This window comes from Populus trichocarpa, chromosome 2, assembly GCF_000002775.5.
Source record: "Populus trichocarpa isolate Nisqually-1 chromosome 2, P.trichocarpa_v4.1, whole genome shotgun sequence".
In the NCBI taxonomy this organism is placed as follows: domain Eukaryota; kingdom Viridiplantae; phylum Streptophyta; class Magnoliopsida; order Malpighiales; family Salicaceae; genus Populus; species Populus trichocarpa.
This window is the reverse complement of record NC_037286.2, coordinates 5,632,651-5,659,403: the sequence shown is the minus strand read 5'-3', so window position 1 is coordinate 5,659,403 and position 26,753 is coordinate 5,632,651. Positions and strand designations below refer to the sequence as shown.

At 36.7% G+C, this 26,753-nt stretch overlaps 4 protein-coding genes across 5 annotated transcripts; all 4 read right to left on the bottom strand.

The window, feature by feature from the left end:
- Window positions 1-220: 220 nt before the first annotated feature.
- On the bottom strand, window positions 221-3,120 carry LOC18096207 (uncharacterized). Of its 2 annotated transcripts, none has more exons than XM_052450722.1 (2): window positions 2,982-3,120; window positions 221-1,262 (listed from the first exon to the last, which is right to left on the bottom strand). In XM_052450722.1, exon 2 carries the CDS (start codon window positions 1,244-1,246, stop codon window positions 602-604), a length of 645 nt encoding a protein of 214 aa, XP_052306682.1. In that variant the 5' UTR covers window positions 1,247-1,262; window positions 2,982-3,120; the 3' UTR covers window positions 221-601. The 2 variants fall into 2 exon arrangements, with proteins under 2 accessions (XP_052306682.1, XP_052306683.1); XM_052450723.1 differs by having other exon boundaries at window positions 221-1,251.
- LOC112326062 (replication factor C subunit 2-like) lies at window positions 2,790-25,306 on the bottom strand. The gene is made up of 10 exons (XM_052450724.1): window positions 25,203-25,306; window positions 7,265-7,305; window positions 7,070-7,156; window positions 6,034-6,156; window positions 5,258-5,378; window positions 5,114-5,176; window positions 4,143-4,202; window positions 3,909-4,034; window positions 3,740-3,823; window positions 2,790-3,121 (listed from the first exon to the last, which is right to left on the bottom strand). Coding segments are annotated over exons 3-10 (684 nt in total). The 5' UTR covers window positions 7,072-7,156; window positions 7,265-7,305; window positions 25,203-25,306; the 3' UTR covers window positions 2,790-3,016.
- LOC18096205 (amino acid permease 3) lies at window positions 15,520-17,775 on the bottom strand. Its single transcript, XM_052450721.1, has 5 exons — window positions 17,577-17,775; window positions 17,226-17,459; window positions 17,039-17,132; window positions 16,592-16,946; window positions 15,520-16,507 (listed from the first exon to the last, which is right to left on the bottom strand). The coding sequence occupies exons 1-5, from the start codon at window positions 17,695-17,697 to the stop codon at window positions 15,854-15,856; spliced, it is 1,458 nt and encodes a 485-aa protein (XP_052306681.1). The 5' UTR covers window positions 17,698-17,775; the 3' UTR covers window positions 15,520-15,853.
- On the bottom strand, window positions 20,884-25,316 carry LOC18096204 (replication factor C subunit 2). The gene is made up of 8 exons (XM_024593309.2): window positions 25,168-25,316; window positions 24,973-25,059; window positions 23,628-24,800; window positions 23,160-23,280; window positions 23,016-23,078; window positions 22,044-22,103; window positions 21,810-21,935; window positions 20,884-20,976 (listed from the first exon to the last, which is right to left on the bottom strand). The coding sequence occupies exons 3-8, from the start codon at window positions 23,681-23,683 to the stop codon at window positions 20,971-20,973; spliced, it is 432 nt and encodes a 143-aa protein (XP_024449077.1). The 5' UTR covers window positions 23,684-24,800; window positions 24,973-25,059; window positions 25,168-25,316; the 3' UTR covers window positions 20,884-20,970.
- Window positions 25,317-26,753: the final 1,437 nt, after the last annotated feature.

Sequence of the window (26,753 nt, the reverse complement as noted above, 5' to 3'; positions counted from 1 at the left end):
AAAAATATTAATAAAATGAGCCTTGGTGGGAAGAAGTAGACTTTTACGAAGACAGAGACAGAATTGTTCTAATTTGTCTGTATGATTAAGCAGAGGCATGTGGGGGTTAGATCATATGTAATTGGTAGGGAAATGTCCGGAGAATGAGGCATCAAATTATCAATCATGGCCTCATGAATATTGACCACAGCAACAACTGGAAAGGAAAAACGAAGATCACTTGATAGAAACATTTTTCTTCATTGAAACTTCCCTTGTCTGTAACATAACTAGGCAATGGCGTTTACACAACGACATTGACCATAGCCTCTGGGAAAATTATTTACAACATCGTCGCATCTTTTACCTTATCTATATAGAAAACAACACTCCGAGAGTACTCCATGCAAGTAATACTCTTTACTATAACAACAACTATCCACAGGTCATCTTGGGCTGCTGATCCAACAAAGTGGCAACACAAGCGGCAATAGTGCTTTTCCATGACGGCAGAGCAATCAAAGTATTCAAAGCTGACCAACTTGGTAAACATTCCAAAGCAACAATAGATACATTCCTTCAAAGAACCTCTGAAAGAGCAGCGTATATATAGTAGGGTTCTTCAAAAAAGTCCAAACCCAGCCCACTCGGCATCACTCACGGGTCGAGGTGATGAGTGATATGATGAAAATGAGGACGCTGGTGAGTCACGGAATGACGAAAGTGACTTCCTACTTGAAATGGACCACCGAGAGAGCGTGTCAAGGTCAGAGGTATAATCAGGTTCTGATCCAGGTTTGGCTATGCTGAAGGCGGTCCTCCTCTTGCTTTGTTTTCTCCTTAACAGAGGTGATGGGAAACACCCAGCTGAAACACATTCAGGTCGGACACGGACAGGTTGCTCGAACCGCCAACGCTCAGACAAGCTACGCAGAACAGGGCGAAATGATCGGGCACAGGGCTCTGATGGAGGGAGGAAAATGGATCCAGCTGGTGGAGGCTTAAGCTTTTGCTTTTGTACTAGAGGAGCTGTCGATGGACTAGGATGACTGAAAGGTGGTGAAGTTGATGGCAATGTCGGGGGTGATAGTTCTTTCTTTTGCTGACGATGACTGAAAGGTGGTGATGGTGATGGCAATGTCGGGGGTTTCTTTTGCTGTTTTTCCTGTAATTGTTTTTGTTGGATCTTTGGGACACCAGGTCGGATCTCCCATTTAAATGGAACAGCTCCAGGTTTCTTGAAAGAATCGTCTGCTTCTATTGCCATCTCGACTGGAAAGTAACTAGCCACAGAGAGCAAACTTAAAGAAGGCAACCACAGAAACAAAAATGACACAAATCTCTCTTCCTTAATTCGTTCCTTTTGAGATTGTTGATATATATAGGGGTGTGTGGAAGGTTAAGGTTTGGTCTCGGCGGGATCAAAGGCATGGAGTGGGGTAGCTGGGCCAGTCTAGAGGTTAATGGGTCCACGCATGTAGTTGACTACGCATACCAAAAAACAGAAATTTCAAGTAATCAATAAGAGAGACAAAACTAGCGTAGCAAAAATTCAAACTTCGGAAATTAAGACGTGAGATGACAAATTGCCAACCAGGCCTTGAGAAAATACCATCTCAAGTAAATGACTTCCACGTGCATGATATAGGGGTATAGACTAGGGACTCTACAAGGCTACCTACCTTTTTTATACATAAATTTGACTTCGATACCTTTAGCTTTGGTTGTATCGGCCATCCTAGCATTAGATCATGGGCATTTCAGCAGATTTCCTAGTAAATCTTAAACGGAAGTGGTCTAGGTCCACATCAAATGAGGCTCGCAGGACAAAACATGGCGGCTTTCACCATGGCAGGTTAGCTACTATTACCATAAGGAACTCTTTAGAAAATCAGCGCACTTATAAAACAAATAAAGATAAAATGGAACTAGCACAGGAGAAAAGGGGTTTTGAAAAATATCATAGTTCGGTAGAAACTGCAGTTTTTAAGTTTGATATTTTAAAATATTATACTTTTTAATTTCAAAAGAAAAAAAAACTTTAAAATCATATCAAAGCTCTAATAACAATACCTTTAGTATCATTAAAAAAACTCAACAACATAAATCCATGAACATACCACCACCACTTAAGCAGCAAGTGGTCTCATCTTTGAACAGCGCGTGTTATTAGTAGCTTTCTTTATGTTCATGTATTCATCAAGCTCTTTCCAATTGTAACAGAGATTTTTATATGTTCATGTATTCGTCAAGCTCTTTCCAATTGTAACAGAGATATAGTGATCAAAATTTTAATCTTTTTTTTCTCTCTCCCCTCTGAAATTAAAATATCACACTTAAAATCTAAGGTTTTACCAAATTATGCTATTTTTCAAAATCTTTTTTAACCTATACTAGATTGCCAAGACTTTTTTTCAAACTATGCTAGAAAGGAAAAACACCCTACTAGAAGCTGGATTGTATTTGGGCTTAAGTAGCAACTCTAATGATCTTGTGCACCATTCAGAATTTCAAATATTTACAAAGTGATCACGCATCATATGATGCCTCTAGCTGTCTGGCAGCCCGACAGGCCTGCAACGTTAGAATTACCCCTTGTAAGTTGTGCTTTCAAATATTTGGACAAATATAATCATATCAACTTCAAATTTATGGGGGGCAGCAAGGATAACCAATTACAAAGCCATTTTGTCCCAGCTTTCAGCAGTATTTCCACTAACAATTCCTAAACCAAATGATCATAGGCATGTATATGCCTTCATATGATTGAAAATTTGAAAAGAAAATATGCATGTAAAATAGAAAGCAAATTATCAACCGCTTGTTTCAATTTTTTAATCAATTAGGATTCAAAGACATGAAAGTAGGCTAAGTAGTCACTGATCCCACTATGAAGAAGAAAAGGATAGAAAAGTGCATGCATAAAAAGTTCGGCAGGTGACTCTTTTGTGAAGAAGTTAAGAGTTTCCAAAAGTGGAGCATTATATTATACATGATCTCACCTTGTGCTACATCTCAACCCGAGCTCGAATGCTACCTAACTATCATAATAACGTTCTTGTGGCATGTTACAGAGAGCTCGCATTGTGTTGCTAGCCACATCCAGCAGCTGCAAATACTCATCAGCACCATCAATGAGACACTGCAAATCCATAAAAGCATAAAATATAAAAATTCAGTTCAACAGGCGCCACTAATCAGCACCATCAATGAGACACTGCAAATCCATAAAAGCATAAAATATAAAAATTCAGTTCAACAGGCGCCACTAACTATGATACTGTGCGCCTAAAAAAACTTATACCCATAAAATGAGATAAAAATGGAAACAATAATACTTGGAGAGAATTGATGAGTTGACATTACGGGTAACCAAGAAGCTTCTCATAAAAAAAAAGGTACAAAGAATTAAATCCAGCAGTTTGGAAAAACTAACTTCAGTCATGTTTTCTCATGCATCATTAACAATGGTGGTGAGGGAGAGGATGTGACAGCAAGGTCAAATATTCAAATAGATAGGCTAAAGAGAGGGCCCCTCTTAGACAGCTCCCCATCTCTTGTAACCATTTTTATCTAGAAAAAAAAGGAGCCACTTAACATTTTCTGAACTATGATTAGCTATCGGCAGCAATACTGAACCACCCAAGTTACTAACTGCCAAGGCAAATACCGTTATTTTATTTTTTTTCACCAGATAAACTAATAATACCAAAGTCAAAGAGGAAACTAGGCAAGAGAAATGAGCTTCAGAAATAGTAACTTTATCAGCTGTAGCCAAACTCTTGCACATGCAAGCCTTTCGTTCATTTGATAAATCATCTGCTTCAACCACCACCTCAAATAACTGGAAGAAATCTCATATCAGTAGCAGATTTATCTGATAATAGGCGATGGCAATGAAGGTTGGCCAACGATAGAATAAAGGGAACCTGAGCAAGGATCTGAGATACTGGATATCCTTCCGCAATTATATTATTGACTTCCTTGTTCGCCAAATCAAAGTCACCACTTTTGCATGCTTCATAAAGTGCCTCAGTAACCTCTTGCGGAATGGCCTTAAAAACCACAACACCATGAAAATCAGGGCACAAAAGGATTACTATGCATAACAAGAAGATATATTGCCAAAACAAATGGCCCAAAAAGTTTATAATATAACCTACCCCAGATACACTTATAAGGTCTTTGGATGAAATTGACGATCCAAATAGGCGAGCAGCTCCCTGCAATAAATAAATGCTGAAGTTCAACTTCAACTGAGGAATGGGAAACTTGAACAGAAGAAAAGGCATGGGCTAATGACTGGGCAAGTATATTTGTCAACATTGAAGTTCCAAAAAAATGATCAAAACTGTTGGGAAAACACAATGGCCATAAAAGTAGGGTTAATAATGTTTCATGTCTTATGCTAAGGATCTCTCACCAATTTGTTCTCGTACACATTCAATTAAAAAAAGATCAATAAATTCAAAATTCCACTTTTGGATCCTTGACTAGGATGATCATTCAAATATCACACACCAAAGGCTTAATAACAGTACTAGATTTTTATTGAAGCACTCCAGGGAAGGGCTTGGCTGAAAAGGTCAATCAAGAATCTCATCTTCGATATTGTTACATCAGAAACTCCAACACATGGTATATTTCTTTTTCAAACTGGCTGATGTTTCTGATCCTGATATATCATAATTGGGCCTAATCCTCAAAAGCTTGAGACTTTGAGATCATGTTTGCACAATAAAACAATCCAATCTAGTGAAACAAGTTTTCATGATAATGAAGGTCAACAAAACTGTCAATCATTTGAAGCAATATTCTGCAAAGCAAATGGTAAACTTCGATATCATTGAATCATGCTCTGTTCTATCTCATGAAATTTAAAATGCCATAAGAAATTGATACTTTAACATGAATAGTCTAAGGAAGTGGTGAGGATTCAAAGATACCCTGCTTTATGCCTTTGGGACAAGGAGAAATGAAAAATGACTACTAAGAATTGGTGGTTTTGTTTGTACAGGTAGTAACACCATGACTCTTGGTTAACTAAATCCATGAGAAAAACACCAAAATAATGGGGTTTATAATATGAGCATCATGGTCATGACATGAAGGGGAGGGGGGGATCATCTCTTACTTGCAAGTATGTGATAGCCCGGCAAAGATCACCTTGTGAGATAGAACTCAAGGTTGAGAGAGCCTGCAGTGGTAGATCACATGCTTTGTGCTAGGAAATCAAGCCACCGAACAAATAGGAATGAATGTGACAAGCTTTTCATACCTCTGCGTCCAGAGTGAGGCCTTCTTCATTACAAATGTGCAATATACGACTGCTTGTGATTTCTTCTGAAAGTGGCTTGAACCTGAATTTTGCACATCTTGACGCAAGTGGCTCTATGATCCTGCAAGAATCACAATCACCTAAATTATGGGAGCAAATCATGCAATAATAATTTTTTCTACCCAAAAAGTTAAATAGATTAGGACTGACAACCCAAGGGCCAAGAGTTCATAGGAAGAAATTTGAAGAGGAATCATCAGTGCATCTAAGCATCACCACATTGACGAACCATACAATGACTCATTGTGTAAGGAAAACCAATGCAAGATGGAGGCCATTTAGATCAGATAATTATTTTGTCACAGGTACTCCGTGCCCAAGGAGAGCAGTTATAAATTTAATCATGGCAGAATCTCCAACAATCATCAAATTATTTGTAATGACATATTGTATGACAAAATGGCTCACCTGCTGATGTAATTACATATGAAGAAGAATCTTGTAACTTTGGAGAAAGTTTCCATTGTAAGTCTCAGGGCATTATGCCAAATGAGGTGATACCCATGCACTTCACATTATATTTGTAAATAACCCATCATAAAAGAACAAAAGAAACATGCCTGAGCATCTTCAGTCATAGAATCTGCCTCGTCTAGGATGGTAATCTTATATGGTGGACAAGGGTAACCCCTAAAGTTTTGGAAACATGAAGGGAAAAGCGCAATTATGTCCTGAGTGGAAGACAGAAGTTACTGCAAGAAGAAGAATGTATATACCCTTGACACTGACCAGAACCTACAGCCACAGCAGCAAAATCTTTGATCCTAGTCTGAACAACATTGATTCCACGGTCATCCCTTGCATTTAGTTCCAAAACCATAGACTTGTAGAGTTCAGGCCTAAAGACATGAAGGAATCAACATGCTAAATATGTTCCAGAATGGCATCAACTTTTTTCACATATTAAAGGAAAGCAGACTCTACAATCTAATACGATAATAGCAGCAGTCAAAATGATAGAAGGCATGAAATCACCAGAACTAATCTCTAAGATTTACACATATCAGGTTTTTCACATGATAGCATCTAGAAATGATCTGAAGGCACCAGAGATCAATTAACATCTTCAAGATGGCAATATAAAGTCAGTAAAAAGAAGAAATAATGTCTTTTAACAACTATACAGAGCAAGTCCTGAACCCTGTAGCAAGCATGTCTCTAAAAGAAAGTCATTCAGTTAGACATCAGATCCAATTTACTCCAACAAGTTCAGCTAAAGATTTAATGCCTCAGTTTTTTCAACTTAAAAATCCCAATAGGCACATTTTCCCAAAGGGATTCATTACCTTCAGAGATAGTAGCATCCTATTCCAATTTCCAATTAAATGATTACATATTTCTCATCAACAGCAGAAAGGGTTCGACAGTTAAGGCCCTAGCATTCCCGCATGCGACCACTTCTAAGTATCTGATTAACCACTAAAATATCGAATCAACTTGGTAATTTAGCTATCTATAGAAAAAATTCCATCACACAAATACTGCTGTAAAATTATAACTGCCCGTAAAGCTGGTGAGCAATAGCCAGGGCAGTGGTGGTTTTGCCGGTACCAGGTGGGCCATAAAAAAGCATGTGAGGGCACTGCAAAGGAGAAAAAATATAAACAGTAACAATCATAAACAGAAGAGTGCTAGACCTAGGGTTTCAAACTAAACGAAACTAAAACATTGATAAAAAAAATGAATAACTAGCATATAGGATAAAAATGAAGAGTAGTTGATAGTGAGAATCTCGCTCGCTCGCACGCTCACATTTGCAGTCTCGAGAGTGTTAGTGAGGACGCGAACCACCTCGTCTTGGTGTCTTGATGAGCTGCATCTTTTACTTGCTTTGGTCGACTGCCAAAATAAGGAATAATAAATCAGTATTTTAAACATGAAAACAAACACAGATTTAATTAAATTACATCAAATAAAGAAGAGATCTTTTAGTTATTATTTCCCCACCCATGGTTGTAAGCTCTGCAGTAATGGCGCCTTGCCTCCGCCTCCGTAATAATCAGTAAGTAATATAGTAGTTTTAGCCTTTTAGGTTGGTTTGTGAGATTGTGAAAAAGAATTGCGGGGCTTACAGGGGCAGTTCCATTTTCCCGCTTTTAGTAGAGTTTTGGCCGTTGTGCTGTGTGATGCTGGTTTGTTTGGTTCTTCGGTGACAGTCGACATGCGCACCATGAAACGCAGCGTTTTCTTTTTATTGCTGTATGGTTGTTTAGGTGCGCGCGCGCGCGCGGGGACGCGTGGGTTTCCTTCCCCAGCCTATATAATGAAGTTTGAGTCCATATTTATGCATATTAGATCGGAAAATGTTGGTTTTCATTTACTTTTCCATCCGCTATGTCATTGCGGCGTATGCAATATGACAAAAGGGTGTAATTGATAAATGTAGGTATTTGGATGTAATTGAACAAATTTATAAGTTTGCGTTGCCATTGAAAATAGGTATATTGATTTGGGACTGGATTGAAAACCTTACACTAAAGTATACTAATCAACGTTATTAAGATCGCGTGTGTTTGACTTGAAGATGTGGTGGTTTTTTTAAAAAAATACAACACTCTTAAAATACAAATCACATCTCACAATAAGTAAAAAATACATGTTTTTTATGTGGATTCCACAAAAAAAAAAATCAACCACACCTCCAAACCAAACACCCCTAAATTAATAAAGTTGTTTTTATCTAGTATTTTTAATTGAAAATATATTAAAATAATATTTTTATTTATTTTTTATATTAATATATTAAAATAATAAAAAATATCACAAAAAAATAAAAATAAAATAGAATTTTAAAAAACACTTGAAATGATACAAAGACCCCCCTGGTGTAAATAGTAACATTTATTTTTAGCATGCAGGGAAAAAGGAAGAGAAAATTTGATAAGAAATTTGTTCGGCTGGCCTTCCTTCATTGAAACATGCAATTTGAGAATCTCTATTTGATACGGATAGCTCCAAAGCTCGCAAAAATTATGAACAATATACTTGCAATAATCTACTCCTATCAATAAATAGTAAAACAAGGTGGGAGAACGCTTGAAAGGCATTCACGGAGCATCACATTCATGCTGTCTAATTGCGCTCCCTAGCTATAATAGCTAGCATGTAAGGGTTTTACTTATAGTATTGTTGCTCCTTGAAACAATCTCTATTTTGGTTTTGTGAACAATGTTCACTGTGTATTGGGAGTACTGTAGCACTCTCTAGTCATAGAAGTGCAGTGGTTGGGACAAGAAAGAAGTGATTCGCGGAGAAATTCGTTGGTGTTGTTGTCGTTCTTCTCGCTTTCTCTAGTTGCTTCTTGATTCTTTTTCTCTTAAAGATCTGCTTTCTCTAAGGGCATTATCTAAAAGGGTTCATGTCTTTTTTCATATTTGTTTGTTTCGCAACCTAAATTTGAAGGCAGCCATTGAAGGATGAATTAGGACACAGAAACCCGGCAAATCTATGGAATTGGATTGAGAAAATGGACCAAGAAGACTCTAACAGCAACAAAGAAAATCAATTTTTCTTTTTAAGTGACTCAAATCCATGCCCCATATGCCTTGCTCCTTTCTTTCAAAAATCCTATCCTGACACCTGTTTTCATACATTCTCCTCTCGTCTTCTTTTTTAATCAGACATTTCTTGTTGGGTATCCACTTTTTTTATCGCCCTTTAATTTACACTAGTGTTTTCTTCAATTAGTCAGTGATTGAGTAGTTGAAGTTGAAAACTTCATGATTGTGTTGTGTGTGATGCATGATACTGAAACTGGGTTGACAGTGTTGTTTGAGAAATTTGACTGTAATTTGGTTTGTGCTTGGCTTGAGGTTGCAAGATGCAAGCTTTATGGCAATCAATGTATATATGAGTGTATGTGGATGGTAGTTAAAAGGTTGTGTACTATGATGTTTAGTTTAGTCATTTGCTGCTGTCAATTCTTGTACTGTATATAAATCTTGTTACAAATGCATTTTACAGTGGACTAGAGTAGTTTCTAGCAAGGAATCTCAGTGGCCTTCTCCTTTTAAATGCCCTTTTTTTGCAAATGCATTTTATAATGGACTAAACTATAAACAATCCTTGCCTTAAATTGATTTTTCTTTTCAAGTTATTGGCTAGGTTTCTGATAATTTACAGTCCCAGTTCATCTTGTAGGGTGATTTTTCATTCGATGCGTTGTTTGGAAACTTGGTAAGTGCTCTGCTCCCGTCGAAGATTTAACACCCAGAAGGAAATTTAACTACAGGACATTTTCTTATTGGGAGATCAAGGTATCTTCATTACATAGACATTTGGCTTTTTAAAATTGTACATTTATTATATTAGCCTACAACACTACATTTATTGACATGCCTGGTCCGAGACCTGAGGCTTCAATTACGAGGTTATGCAGAAAACAATGTTCTGGGAAGCAATGGAAGCCTCTGTCTCTTTATATTGTGGAGTGTTGCTCAATGCTCAAGTGAGGGAAAATACCTCCCTCGAGCACGCTCATCGTGGTTGCATTTGATACATAGTTTTAAGAAATTATTTGCTCTGTTTGCTTGTTCAGCATAAGCTCATGTCAGAACTTACTTCTGGTTTGAACGAAGGAACGAATATACCATCAAGGAAAACTTGCTGTGAGATTTTATAATCCATTTGAACATACATGTAATTATGAAAAAAACCAGACATTATCCTATTCTCCACAATGTAATTATGGGAACTTCTAGCAATGCATTAGAACTTCTCATGTCTCGTTGAGTAAATCCTAGAACATACATGAGTAAATCCTAGAACATACTTATCAATTAATTGGATAATTGATAAGTTTTGAGAGTTAATTGAGCTTAGAATTAATTTAATTAATCAATTCAAGGGCTTAATTGGAGAATTGATAAGTTTTGAGAGTTAATTGATCTTGGAATTAATTTAATTAGTGAAATCAGGGACGTAATTGAATAAATACCAAAGTTTAGGGCTAAATGGGGGCAAAATTGCAACATATTAAAGTCCAAGGATTAGCTTGTAAAAAGCGCCGAAATACAGGGGTCCAATTACAATTTACCCAGGCGCTTGCTTACGCGATTGCAGAAATTCAGTGACTAGATTGAAAATGGTCATTCCTATCACACAAACGGCGCCGTTTTTAGAAATCATTCATCGCCTTCTTCGTCTCCTTCCACAGGAACGGTTTCTGCAGTAATGGCTTTGAAGCCGTTTCAATTGTAGAGATGTTTGGCATTCTCTGGCTATAAAGCCAGAGAAGATTAGAGAGCGCGAGGGCGGAGGGACACGAAAAAACCAGGGGGACTGAGAGAAAAAAAAACATAGAGAACAAAAGGAAGAAAAAAGAAAAAAAGGAGAGAAGGGACGAGGGAGTGAAGAACGAATAACACAGGGGAAGAGTGGGCCGAACAAGAGAAAAGAAAAACAAGGGAGACGATCAAGAACAGAGCCTCCAGGCCTCCCCCCAAGATCTCCACTCTATCCACCTAAGACTGGTGCGAGGGGAGGTCTGGACTTTCTCATTCTCCCCGTTCCTTTCTCACGAGCTGGCCTTTTTTTGTTAACTCGATTTTGCTGTTGAATAAACTGATCCAATTGTTGGTGCTTGCTTCTGGAAGGTGCAGGAGTTTATGATCAAAGACGAAAAACCAGGGGAAGAGCAGTCCCAAAGAGTGATCAAGTCCTCGTTGCTCCCAGGCTCCTCTGGGTCTCCGGATGGGCCTGAACAACATGTTGCAGTAATGAACGCAACGTTCTGTACACCATGCTCGTTGGTGCCTATAGATTCCTGTCAGGTTGGTGCTGACAATCCGATCTTCTTGTAGCAGGCTTCCTGCGTCACCGGATGTGTATATGTTAAGTCCCAACAGGTTTCCCTTGTCAACCATCGTCCTTTCATCTCCTTCGCACCAGAAGTAGCAGTGGAAAATCTGCTCCATCAGCTTAGCGTCTCAGCAACAGCAGGGCAACAGACCAGAAGAGGGGGACACGAAAAAGCCAGGGAGGACTGGAGGAAGAAAGACAGATAGAGTGGGGAGAAACATCAGGGAAGAAAAAGGGAGAAAATGGACAGAGGAGGAAAGGAGGAAAGGGGGAGGTCAGAGACGAACAACAACAAAAAAACACAGGAGAAGAACCCCTATCTCCTCCCTCTGTTCAGACCTCCATCACCATCGACCATTGTCTTCGTCTTCCAATAATAACACAAGCAACAGCACAGGAAAGAAGGACTCGAGAAGACACAGAAAAACAGAAATGGAGGAGGAAGCAGCAGTAGTCGGGCAAGCCTCCGTCACCATCAACATCGTCTTCGCCTTCACCCCGCAGCTGCACCAGCCCCAACAGCTCTTTCCCCCACCGTGCTCTTGAGGCCAGCGTCCACCGGCTCTTCAGTCGTGAGAAGTTTCTTCTCCGCCGTGAACAGCAAGCTGAATCGCCAGTCGTGGGCACCATCTCCCTCAGCCTTGCCAGGTAAGTACTTCAGCTTTCCTTCTTTTGGTAAATTAATTACCATGTTATTGTTGCGTGCATGCGTGAGTGATTCACGCAGGCATGCAACAGTGGCCAGCCGGATCACTGGTTTGGACCAGTGACCCAACCTTTTCTTTTTGTTTTTTGTTTTTGTTAGACCGTGCTACATAAATAAAAAATAAAAAAATAATAATTTTTATTTCTTTTAATCTAGAATTTTACAGATTTATTTACTGGCGCCAGAGTCAGGATCGAATACCGTATTTTTTTGGGTTGCTTTATATTTACCAATGTCAGAGTTGGAAATATTCATAGATGAATATTCACTGACGCTAGAGTCAGGAATAATAATACTGATTTAAATTATTTTATTTTTATACTACGTAATATTTACCAACGCCAGAGTTGGAAGTATCCGTTGTTGAATATTCACTAGCGCCAGAGTCAGGAATATTATAAGCAAATTATCATAGCATAAACTAATAAACATTTAGCAATTTAAGACAAAACCAGCAATGCAGTCTGCCTCAGGCAGAACGTTTAAGGGGTGATAATATCTTTCCTTTTACGTAACCAATCCCGAGCCATAGAATCTTTGTTGACCAGTTAGGGTTCCTAGTGACCATAATATTAGGTGGCAATTCCTTGAACAAGACATTTTTCCTAAAAGAACAAGATGCCAGAAATTTGTTCTTTTCTTGTAAAAATTTTAGGGCCGTCGCGATGTCGGGTGCGACAGAATGGCGACTCCACTGGGGACACTTAGGATAAAGCTTTGCCTTTTTTCTTATTATTGCTATTTTGTTTGTTGTGTTTATTTGTTTATTCTTCTTGCATTTACTGCTTTAGCATGCATCCTTGTTTATGTTGTCATACATCACTTTGAGAGCACACACTTTACATCCTAGGATAAGTGGGGGAGTAACGGTACCCTAATGGCTTTAGCCTGGGTAAGACTCGTGAAACCATCCAACTCTCGCTTGATTGCTTACTTGGAAGTGGTTGATATGTCAAACTGATATTACTCAGGGCCTCTATCTTCACACTACTTGTAAGCCTCATATCGACCTTTCGAGGACGATCACTAAACATGCGAGAGACCCTTTGAAACTAGATAATGGCCAACCCCTTGATGCACTTAACAATTAGGATCTTCCTACTAGGTTGTCACCCCGTGAAGGGCAAGTTTGCATTTCATACGCATTTTTTTTTAATCAACATTTTTGCATGATTTACATTTAACAGGTTGAAATATAGGTTCCCCATTGAAACCCATCTATAACACTCGTTCGAGAAAAAAACAAATGAAAAACAAAGAAAGAGCCCAGTTGAAAACTGATTTACATAGCCCAGGAAAAACTCGTTTTTTTTTTCACTCATCTTTTTTTTTAATTTGATCACTTCACATTGTTTTTTTTGTTTCCTTGATATGAGGTTCATGTAATATCAAGGGAAAATTTTCTACATTCGGTTAATACTCTATTTGGCAAAATAAAATAAAATTTTGTTAATGTAAAATAATTAAATGTTAAGAGACCGAAATTGAAGCTAAAAAAATATGGTGGGTTGAAGTAAATGGGAAGGGACAAGTTGGTTGGATTTTGCAACCCTTACACCAGAGTATGAAAGGGTCGGGTTGTCTCATTCTAGGGGCACATGAGGCTTCCTACCGTGGCTGCAAATCACCATCATTGGTGGTGTTAGAAGTAATGCGACAAGGGCTTTCTGGTGAGATAGTGCATGACGACGGAGGAGCTGCAATGAGACTTTGAAGTATGGGTGATTATTTTCAGTTCGGTTCGGTTTTTATCAAAAAAAAGTAACCAAAATTGGTTTTTTTAAAAAAAACCAAAACCAGTTCAAACCGACTGGTTTTGGTTTGGTTCGATTATTTTAGGGAAAAATCGGTTCAAACCGGTTTGGCTCGGTTTTTTCCGGTTTGACTCGGTTTTTTCGGTTCGGTTCGGCTTTTTTGGTTTCAGACTTATAAAACTGAATTGGTCAGTTTTTTCAAAATTCTAATCGGTTTAATCAGATTTTTTCATGGTTCGGTTTTTTCGGTTATTTTTTTTCCGGTTTTCTCGGTTTAATCGGTTTTTTGATTTTTTTGCTCGCACCTACTTCGAAGGCCTTTTCTTTTTTTCTCCTCCTTATTTTTTCTCTCCTCTCCTTGAACTATCTATCCAAAATTAAAAGTTGTCCTGTCATTTTGTTTTTATATCAAATTTAATCCATTTTTTTATTGCTATTTTTTGTTTTGAATCCTTTTGAATTTGATTTTTTTATTTCATTATTCAATATTTATTACATAGTTTTATATATAATAAAACATATTATTAAACAAGATGTCATCCAAAAAGCCAATAAGCTCTATATTGGGAGAGTTTTGGCTTTTCACTTTTGAGAGTAAGATTCACAAAGATCCCACATAAAGTTGTTAAAATCACAAGTTGACTCATAAAATTATATGATTTTACAAGTCAATATATAGTTATTGTGGAAAATCACGTTAAAATAATAAAATTCAATTAAAATAATGTAAAATTAGTAAAAACATGATTTTATGGTCGATTTTACGTAAAATATAAATACTACCCCAATTAACTCTCTTTCTCCCTCAATTAAACCAAACAAAACCCTAGTCAATGTAATTATACATCAAGATATCGTCTCGCAGTCTCACTCGTGCTGCCAAGATGCTGGAAGCCTACAACAACTCAGTGGCCAAACCCTAGTTTTCTCCGAGGGTACATATTATTCTAATCAATCTTTGATCTTTCATCTTCTTATAATTCTTTTTGGTCCTATAAAAAAATGATTATGAAGGATTTATTTTCTTCTATATTCTTTTTCTTCATCAACAAAAAGCCTTACTAGATATTATTTTGGTTTGATCTCATTTTTTTATATATTCAGTTTTGCTCAATCAAAATTTTTTTTGCTCAAACCGATGAAATTTAGGGATTTTTTTCTTTTAATCGGCGACGTTGCTTACTGTATTATTAAATTAGTTTTTTTTTTTTGTTATAGTTAGATACTGAGATGTGGTGGCTCCCGTTCTTGTTGACTTGAAGAACCAGTAGTCTTAGTCAAAGTGAATGCCGATAAGTATACTCCTCATGCTATGAAACATGAAGTCAAGTATGTATCATCTACTACCTCTTTTCTATTTTATTTATTTTCTATTTCTATGATATTGTGTGCATTTAGATAATGAATTTGTGTTGTTGATTTCCGTATGGAATCATGATTGGTTAGATAAGAATCGAATATTATCCTTAAATTTTTCCTTTTAAACTTCTTTTTATATTATTTGGTTAGATAGAAATTGAATCTTTGTTTCTAGTCATTCTTGGTTCATTTCAGAACATTTCATTATTGCTTAGGAGATGGAACCTCGAAAACCAAACAATTAATCATATTTTTATGTTCAAAAAATAGATTGGCAAATCCTCTTTTATTCTTAACCCAACAATTTGAGTTGATAAGTTTGATGTTATTTTGATTGTCGAGTTCTTTATCATTAATTTCAAATTACTTATAATTTTATAATTTATTTTTACCATCTAAGCTTAGATTACATTTTTCATGTTGTGTAAAAAAACATTTTTGACAACTTGATATCCCACATTCAAATTTTGATCATGTATGACCATGTAACCATGCATGACACTAGTATTTGATCATGTAAAGATATGAACTCGTATGAAGTAAAACTTGGATATTGCAGTGATTTATAAATCACCACACTAGCATTGATCATGTAAAAACACATACTCTTATGGAATAAAAATATCCTTAAATTCTCAAATATATGAGGTTGCATGGTCACACTGAAACAACAAATTCGCATAGTTTTCAAAAATAGAAAACAGAAAATGTTTCACAAATTCATTAATGTTTGCACCCATTCATTACAGCATGATACATCGTATAGGTTACAGTTGAAACTTCTGAAAAGCACTACTAACCCTCCTAATTAAGATCTTAGTCTTGCAAAGTAAATCGCAGCTTCGAGGTTCAGCCTCCCTTATAATCTAAACCTTTTGTCTTCTAATTGCCATTATTGACTGCTGATATTTCACTGATTTAGTAACTGGTCTGGAAGGGTTTGATCGACTTGAGATCGCCGACAATTCCAGCAACAGAGCCAGCAGCGGCAGCTATACTGATAATGAGGCAAGCAACACTTAGGATCTGCAGGCAGAGCCATCTTGTGCTCCACTTTCGTATCTTCTTTTGTACAATATACATCTCCACAGGGAAGTAAACCGTCAATGGCCAAAATCCCAAAGCCCCAAGTAAACGAACTATGTCATTAAAGAAGGGAAGGAGCATTGAAATCACAGTGGTGAGGACCACAAAGAGGGTCCTCCAAATCATTCTAAAGAGATTGAGATTGTAGGGGCGGAAACCAGGAATCGGGATTTTGATGTCTTTCGTAATGAATTCACTATCTGGAAATCTTTGAGCTGCTTCTTTTTCGATGAAAGCATAGAGAGGTTGGCAGGAGAACTGGTATATGCCAACAAGGTGAATCACCATGGCAGCATTGGCAATATCAAGAAGCCAGTATGGGTTATAAAAGCCAAATCCAGTAAGGAGGTTTCCAGGGGACAAGTCCCCAAAAGCAGCATATCCAAAGCAACCACAGAACATGTAGAAAAGGGTTGTGACTGCAACACTTATTAGAGTTGCTTTCTTCATCGTCTTGGCTTCTGTAGGTGGGGCTTTGACTGTGTCCTGTCATGAAATGGACCGAAAAATTAGTCAGTTTAATTGGCAAAGCATAAAACAAATGAGAGAAAATATATTTAGCTCATATACCTGAATTTCAATGAGGATCATGGAGTAAGAATAGGCAAAAGCGATGTCACCAAGTGCTTGAAAGCTCCTCCATATCTTTTGGGTCTGTGTCACAGTGCCAATGCTTATTCCAGTGAGACTTCCCATGACTCTTTTATTTTCTACAACTTTACCAATGCCGAGTCCTAGACCAATTGATGAATAAGTGAAGGACATGACTGCAGCGACAAGAGAGAGCCAGTGTAGCTGATCAAATCCAGGAATCTGAGACAAAAGAATCTCAGCTATGCCAAAAGCTATCATATATGGATAGGCATTCATGTGGCATGGATCTTGTCCACCACTCTGGTGGAAGCAATTAGACCTCTTTATTGCCCTGTAGTCAAAAGACAAGAACCAATGAGACCAACAATAACAAGAAGAAGAAAGCAAAGTTAGTTACAAATTCTTGGTTGAACTGAAACTTACATCATGCTTATAGAAGATGCAATTGTGTAGCCAATGGCAACACCAAAAAGGTTCACATACTGCACAAATCCACATATTTTGACCTTTCCTCCACCTGGGAAAATTAAAAATTACCGCGTAAAACAATTAGAACGCTTAAAATTAACCACTATAATCTAATTAATAATACACGTGTTAGTAAATTTACCAAGGTTGGCCCGAACAGCATCCATGTAGGTGTAGTTCCTCTTGCCATTGACAGGATCACCAGAGCGGTAGCAGGCAGAGAGCAGAATAGAAGTATAGTAAGTGACAAGCGAGAACAAAAGCATCACAGCTGGTCCAGCAATCCATCCAAGCTGACCAATAGCCCAAGCCAAGGAGAGAACTCCGGACCCAATAACAGCTGTTATGATGTGAGCACTTGCAGTCCACACAGTTCCTGTTTAAAGAAACAACAAAAGAAAGACTCACGATAAAAAACACGACCATATGGCTAATATTTCTTCTTCTTCTTTCAGAGTTGTCCAGAATATTAAATAAAGAAGAGTAAAGTTACCAGTTCGTTTGGGGCGGCCATCATCATCAAACCACTTGGAGCCACTCTGTGGATTGGTGTCAATTGAGACGCTGAAAACCTGGTGAGGGAGTTGGTTCTTTGCGGATGTGTTCTCACCCATCTTTGTTAACAAAAGATACCAATAATTGTGTGAGTTATGCTATAAAAGAATCTCTAATGACTTGAACTATACGAAAGAAGTGTCGAAAGAAAGTGACGGGGCTCCCTCCTTGATCGATCGAAGTCCGGTTTCAAGTGTGGAATTAGTCTCAGACCGACACAGAGACACAATCACACACCTCCTAAGAAAACCCAGTTTGGTTTGGCGCCTGGTTTTTATAGGTGCTTCGAGAGGGAGAGACAAAGAGAGTGTGCTATGTATCAGACACAGGCACTGCTCTTATTAGCTAGAGAAAAGAGCGAGTTGATTTCAGGGATACAATGGAAGGCATGGAATGGTGGGGTATTTATAAGAGGCACGAGGCAGCCCAGGAAAAAAAAACATAAATGTAACATCAAAGCAAGAAGAAAGAAGTGTCGAAAGAAAGTGACGGGGCTCCCTCCTTGATCGATCGAAGTCCGGTTTCAAGTATGGAATTAGTCTCAGACCGACACAGAGACAAAATCACACACCTCCCAAGAAAAACCAATTTGAAAGGCTAAATTTTTAAATAATCAAGAATAAATTTTTAATTTAAAATAATTTAATTTAAATAAAATATCAAAATATTATCAAAGTAAAATATTTTAACATAAATATTTTAAATATAAAGTTAGGTCAATGTTATTAAGGCTAATGAAATCTAAAACATTTCTTATTTTATTCAAATTCCTACAAAGTATAAACATTAAAAAAATAACATAAATATAAACCATATATATTAGTGATAAATCTAATTTAAAAAAATTAATATCATTATTAATGAAAATAGTAATAATAATTTTTAATATTATTATTAATATCATTGTTATTGAAAATAGTAATAAAATGAACTTTTTATACTTAGGTGGTTTAATTAATTAAATTAAACTAGATTCAATTTGATTCAATGGTTTTTCAAGATTGAAACGGAACATGTGAAATGAAACTGGAATATTTCGGGTGGAATTTAGCCGAAAAATTCAGAACGGACCGAAATTTAAAATGAGATAAAAATTATTTTGTTTTGTTTTACTTTTTAAATTGATATAGAATATTTTAATTATTCTAGACAAAACAAAATAAAATTAACAACCTTGATTATAACGCATCAACCCTCCATGGCTTATATAGTAGCATGCAAATAAAGCTTCATGATTCAAGAAATTGTCCAGGGTGAACTCACTGGTCACGTCTACCACTTGACCGCCGATACCACCCTTTTTCAATAAGTCAGCACTTGTCTTTTTCCATGAGTCCCCGCAGTCCCACTCGACCGCCTATACTCCATTTACCCCATTTTCTCTTTCCTCTTTTCCCTTTCCCAGAGGTTTTTAATTTGTTTTAATTTTGAAAAAAAAAAAAAAGTCTCATTTATTTGTTGTTATGCTCATCGTTTTCATGATAAATTTTCATTAAATAAAGAAATTAGAATTATTTAAAAGTTGTAGTTTTACTTGTCAGGTTTTGAATTTACATTATAAAAATTACCGGTTCAAGTATTATAAATTTCAGAACCACTGAAAATTTATTTAATTGTTAACTTTAAAATCTCAAAAAATTAATCAATATACAACTAAGTTGGTTCATATCATGGATACCAAAAATATAACATCAGGGGCGCCTTAAAAAATACTCTGGATACAATTTCTGCCGAGAGAAGCATGCGTTTTTAGAAACAAAATCTATGAAGTCTATGGATTAAGTCAAGATCATGAGGTACTGTACCTCTTAAAAGTGGCCAATCATGTTGAGGAAGTTTCAACCAGAGAGGGAAAGGCAGATTCTTCTTGTCCACACTGCCGGGCTTTGCTTTTTTGCGACCAAACTACCACGACGCGTACATACACCGCTAAATACCCCTGTAGCTGATAACTATTTTTAAAATTAGGCAAATATAACACTATGTACAGTGTCATCGTTTAGATTTAATGCGTGGTTGATTAGTGATGGAGAATGTATTTTTTATTTTTTGAGTTCTTTTGAGAATGATATCTGAAAAAAAATAATTTAAATGCATTATATTAATATAAGAATTTTAAAAAAATTGTTTTGGAATGGGATTTAGTCTCTAATCTATTGATGTTTAAATTGACTCTAAGAGATCTCTTTTGCTACTGGTGCAATCACCTCTCATGAGGTTGAAGCTGAGCCAAAATCTGTCCCACTAACCTGGCCAATCTCTTGGGTGAAATGTCTGGGGTGACATGTGCATTCCGAAATTTTTCCATCATTTATTCTCACTCTGAAGTTAAAAGAAGACCTAAGATCGAAATTTGGGCAGGGGCTTTGCTAAACTGTTCAGCCGCATTCTATTCCGACCTCTGGATTTCCTTGAGAAAAGCATCAGTATTTTCCTTCCCTTTTCCTTTCTCTTTGTCTTTTTCTTTATTTCCATCTGTTTTCAGGTTGTCTGGCTTAAAACATCTGCCAGAGCGAGTCATGTTCCCAATCTCATCACAATCTTCCCTTTCTCTCTTCTCTGTATCTTTTCTCCCAAGAGACTTTATCAAGATTGTAGACGGGAGGTGGTTGGTAAGGGGTAATAGTGGTTGTGGTGCAGGCAGGGTGAGGGGTTGAGTCGGGATTTGAATAAAAACTAGATTTTGGGGTCAAGGGAATCGGGCCCCGGCTTCGCCCGAAGCGTGCTACGGAACGAACCTTGTCTACGAAGCAAGTTCAGTCAGCGCATTTCTTATTATCAAATTAGAAAATACATAATAGAAGGTATATGTTTGGTAATACATTTTTTAAAAGGTTTTTTTGTTTTAAAAAATATTAAATTAATAATTTTTTAATTAGCTAAGATCAATTGAGGCGGGTAAAGACGGTGTGGTGGGGACTTTGACCGAATGAATAGGGATCAATTAATAGACATTTTGATCACGGCTGGCCAGCGCTTTTTTCGTTCACTATGTGCTGACTGGATGCGTACTCGCGTGATCGATGGACGGGGGAATTTCGTGAATGACGAGACCGGCCTAACCTAAAGTAAAGGCTAATTTTTTATGATTTTGATATTCTTGTATTAAAAATATTTAAAAACATTTATTTATTATTTATTTTTTTCAAAAATCCCTTTAAAAAAAACACCTTAATCACAATGTCAGATAATGCTTAAGATTACCGATACAAAAAAGGCTTCTATTAATTGCTAAACACAATTGCATCCGCGTATGTCATATTGACACTTCAATTTTTGCCATGCTGAATGTACATATGACGAGTTCCACATATTACATTGCATAAACCCCTTCATGCCTTAAAAAAAACCAAAAAAATCAGTCAAAAAATGAAAAACTAACTGAAACCCAAAAACAAATTGAGGTTAGATCTATTTTTTCATGTCATTTCAAGAAAAAATAACACACAAGCTAAACTTTCACCCTCAAATAAAACCCGTGAACACCAAGATTGATCTTTTTTTTATCAAAATCGTTGTCAACAATAACTTTTTTTATCTACCATCAAAACCCACTAACATTTCTCTCTCCTCTCTCTAACGAGAAATGGTAAAATAAAAAAAATAAAATTTTGTACCGAAACTGAATTTCAAAAAACTTTAGGAATTGAGAATATATCATTATAAAAATAGAAGTATAAAAGTAAATTTTTTTACGCAAACTTTAAAACCACCATCCATTTTTTTCTATTTTTCTAACTTCGATTTTCTTTCTTTTAATTTTATCATTCCTTAAGATGTCATGCATGCACTTCTGACCATCAGGAAGAGAATAACATGACGCTTCCAACACAATTGTGAAAAGTGGTGTTTGAGCATCAATAGGCACCACACACGCCACTCAAAGAGTATGAACACCCTCACTCGTTGGCATGTGTTCATTTTTTTTATTGGTCATAGGTTTTTTTATTGTTTTTTTTATAATCATATTATTAAATTAACTAAACTTATTGAAGATATTCAAATCAATAACTCATGTCCTAAATTTATACTCAAATCAATAACTCATGTCCTAAATTTTTCTTGCTCCCTTATAAACACCATCGTCAACTCGACATCTTCTTTTTATGTCAGGAAAAATTTAAATCAATTTTTTAAATTGAAAGTTGGCCAAGGATAGAATAAAGGGAACCTGAGCAAGGATCTGAGATACTGGATATCCTTCCGCAATTATATTATTGACTTCCTTGTTCGCCAAATCAAAGTCACCACTTTTGCATGCTTCATAAAGTGCCTCAGTAACCTCTTGCCGAATGGCCTTAAAAACCACAACACCATGAAAATCAGGGCGCAAAAGGATTACTATGCATAACAAGAAGATATATTGCCAAAACAAATGGCCCAAAAAGTTTATAATATAACCTACCCCAGATACACTTATAAGGTCTTCGGATGAAATTGACGATCCAAATAGGCGAGCAGCTCCCTGCAATAAATAAATGCTGAAGTTCAACTTCAACTGAGGAATGGGAAACTTGAACAGAAGAAAAGGCATGGGCTAATGACTGGGCGTGTATATTTGTCAACATTGAAGTTCCAAATAAATGATCAAAACTGTTGGGAAAACACAATGGCCATAAAAGTAGGGTTAATAATGTTTCATGTCTTATGCTAAGGATCTCTCACCAATTTGTTCTCGTACACATTCAATTCAAAAAAGATCAATAAATTCAAAATTCCACATTTGGATCCTTGACTAGGATGATCATTCAAATATCACACACCAAAGGCTTAATAACAGTACTAGATTTTTATTGAAGCACTCCAGGGAAGGGCTTGGCTGAAAAGGTCAATCAAGAATCTCATCTTCGATATTGTTACATCAGAAACTCCAACACATGGTATATTTCTTTTTCAAACTGGCTGATGTTTCTGATCCTGATATATCATAATTGGGCCTAATCCTCAAAAGCTTGAGACTTTGAGATCATGTTTGCACAATAAAACAATCCAATCTAGTGAAACAAGTTTTCATGATAATGAAGGTCAACAAAACTGTCAATCATTTGAAGCAATATTCTGCAAAGCATATGGTAAACTTCGATATCATTGAATCATGCTCTGTTCTATCTCATGAAATTTAAAATGCCATAAGAAATTGACACTTTAACATGAATAGTCTCAGGAAGTGGTGAGGATTCAAAGATACCCTGCTTTATGCCTTTCGGGACAAGGAGAAATGAAAAATGACTACTAAGAATTGGTGGTTTTGTTTGTACAGGTAGTAACACCATGACTCTTGGTTAACTAAATCCATGAGAAAAACACCAAAATAATGGGGTTTATAATATGAGCATCACGGTCATGACATGAAGGGGAGGGGGGGACCATCTCTTACTTGCAAGTATGTGATAGCCCGGCAAAGATCACCTTGTGAGATAGAACTCAAGGTTGAGAGAGCCTGCAGTGGTAGATCACATGCTTTGTGCTAGGAAATCAAGCCACCGAACAAATAGGAATGAATGTGACAAGCTTTGCATACCTCTCCGTCCAGAGTGAGGCCTTCTTCATTACAAATGTGCAATATACGACTGCTTGTGATTTCTTCTGAAAGTGGCTTGAACCTGAATTTTGCACATCTTGACGCAAGTGGCTCTATGATCCTGCAAGAATCACAATCACCTAAATTATGGGAGCAAATCATGCAATAATAATTTTTTCTACCCAAAAAGTTAAATAGATTAGGACTGACAACCCAAGGGCCAAGAGTTCATAGGAAGAAATTTGAAGAGGAATCATCAGTGCATCTAAGCATCACCACATTGACGAACCATACAATGACTCATTGTGTAAGGAAAACCAATGCAAGATGGAGGCCATTTAGATCAGATAATTATTTTGTCACAGGTACTCCGAGCCCAAGGAGAGCAGTTATAAATTTAATCATGGCAGAATCTCCAACAATCATCAAATTATTTGTAATGACATATTGTATGACAAAATGGCTCACCTGCTGATGTAATTACATATGAAGAAGAATCTTGTAACTTTGGAGAAAGTTTCCATTGTAAGTCTCAGGGCATTATGCCAAATGAGGTGATACCCATGCACTTCACATTATATTTGTAAATAACCCATCATAAAAGAACAAAAGAAACATGCCTGAGCATCTTCAGTCATAGAATCTGCCTCGTCTAGGATGGTAATCTTATATGGTGGACAAGGGTAACCCCTAAAGTATTGGAAACATGAAGAGCAAAGCGCAATTATGTCCTGAGTGGAAGACAAAAGTTACTGCAAGAAGAAGAATGTATATACCCTTGACACTGACCAGAACCTACAGCCACAGAAGCAAAATCCTTGATCTTAGTCCAAACAACATTGATTCCACGGTCATCACTTGCATTTAGTTCCAAAACCATAGACTTGTAGAGTTCAGGCCTAAGACATGAAGGAATCAACATGCTAAATATGTTCCAGAATGGCATCAACTTTTTTCACATATTAAAGGAAAGCAGACTCTACAATCTAATACGATAATAGCAGCAGTCAAAATGATAGAAGGCATGAAATCACCAGAACTAATCTCTAAGATTTACACGTATCAGGTTTTTCACATGATAGCATCTAGAAATGATCTAAAGGCACCAGAGATCAATTAACATCTTCAAGATGGCAATATAAAGTCAGTAAAAAGAAGAAATAATATCTTTTAACAACTATATAGACCAAGTCCTGAACCCTGTAGCAAGCATGTCTCTAAAAGAAAGTCATTCAGTTAAACATCAGATCCAATTTACTCCAACAAGTTCAGCTAAAGATTTAATGCCTCAGTTTTTTCAACTTAAAAATCCCAATAGGCACATTTTCCCAAAGGGATTCATTACCTTCAGAGATAGCAGCATCCTATTCCAATTTCCAATTAAATGATTACATATTTCTCATCATCAGCAGAAAGGGTTCGACAGTTAAGGCCCTAGCATTCCCGCATGCGACCACTTCTAAGTATCTGATTAACAACTAAAATATCGAATCAACTTGGTAATTTAGCTATCTATAGAAAAAATTCCATCACACAAATACTGCTGTAAAATTATAACTGCCCGTAAAGCTGGTGAGCAATAGCCAGGGCAGTGGTGGTTTTGCCGGTACCAGGTGGGCCATAAAAAAGCATGTGAGGGCACTGCAAAGGAGAAAAAATATAAACAGTAACAATCATAAACAGAAGAGTGCTAGACCTAGGGTTTCAAACTAAACGAAACTAAAACATTGATAAAAAAAAAATGAATAAATAGCATATAGGATAAAAATGAAGAGTAGTTGATAGTGAGAATCTCGCTCGCTCGCACGCTCACATTTGCAGTCTCGAGAGTGTTAGTGAGGACGCGAACCACCTCGTCTTGGTGTCTTGATGAGCTGCATCTTTTACTTGCTTTGGTCGACTGCCAAAATAAGGAATAATAAATCAGTATTTTAAACATGAAAACAAACACAGATTTAATTAAATTACATCAAATAAAGAAGAGATCTTTTAGTTATTATTTCCCCACCCATGGTTGTAAGCTCTGCAGTAATGGCGCCTTGCCTCCGCCTCCGTAATAATCAGTAAGTAATATAGTAGTTTTAGCCTTTTAGGTTGGTTTGTGAGATTGTGAAAAAGAATTGCGGGGCTTACAGGGGCAGTTCCATTTTCCCGCTTTTAGTAGAGTTTTGGCCGTTGTGCTGTGTGATGCTGGTTTGTTTGGTTCTTCGGTGACAGTCGACATGCGCACCATGAAACGCAGCGTTTTCTTTTTATTGCTGTATGGTTGTTTAGGTGCGCGCGCGCGCGCGGGGACGCGTGGGTTTCCTTCCCCAGCCTATATAATGAAGTTTGAGTCCATATTTATGCATATTAGATCGGAAAATGTTGGTTTTCATTTACTTTTCCATCCGCTATGTCATTGCGGCGTATGCAATATGACAAAAGGGTGTAATTGATAAATGTAGGTATTTGGATGTAATTGAACAAATTTATAAGTTTGCGTTGCCATTGAGAATAGGTATATTGATTTGGGACTGGATTGAAAACCTTCCACTAAAGTATACTAATCAACGTTATTCAGGCGCGTGTGTTTGAGTGTGTTTTTGGCTCAAACGTGATGATCTTTTTAAAAAAATTAAATACTCTTAAAATATAAATCACATCTCATAAAATTAAAAAGTTTTTTTTTTTTAACCATCTAGGTGGTGGCCCAGTGGTAAAAACTTGGGACCAAGAGGTTTACTTCCTCTGTGGTCTCCGGTTCGATCCCTGTGTTTGCTCATATGATAGCCACTGGAGGCTTACATGGTCGTTAACTTCAGGGCCCGTGGGATTAGTCGAGGTGCGCGCAAGCTGGCCCGGACACCCATGTTAAACTAAAAAACAATATATATATGTTTTTTTTTGTGGATTTCATACAAAAAAATCATCCACACCTCCAAACCAAGCACCCCTAAATAATTATTAATAAAGTTGTTTTTATGGTATTTTTAATTGAAAATATATTAAAATAATATTTTTATTTATTTTTTATATTAATATATTAAAAAAATAAAAAATATCACAAAAAAAATAGAATTTTAAAAAACAGTTGAAATGATTCCAAGACCCCCCGGTGTAAAATGTAAATAGTAACATTTATTTTTAGCGTGCAGGGAAAAAGGAAGAGAAAATTTGATAAGAAATTTGTTCGGCTGACCTTCCTTCATTGAAACATGCAATTTGAGAATCTCTATTTGATACGGATAGCTCCAAAGATCGCAAAAATTATGAACAATATACTTGCAATAATCTACTCCTATCAATAAATAGTAAAACAAGTTGGGAGAATGCTTAAAAGGCATTCATGGAGTATCACATTCATTCTCTCTAATTGCGCTCCCTAGCTATAATAGCTAGAATGTATAGGCTTACTTATAGTATTGTTGCTCCTTGAAACAATCTCTATTTTGGTTTTGTGAACAATGTTCACTGCTGTCAATTCTTGTACTGTATATAAATCTTGTTACAAATGCATTTTACAGTGGACTAGAGTAGTTTCTAGCAAGGAATCTCAGTGGCCTTCTCCTTTTAAATGCCCTTTTTTTGCAAATGCATTTTATAATGGACTAA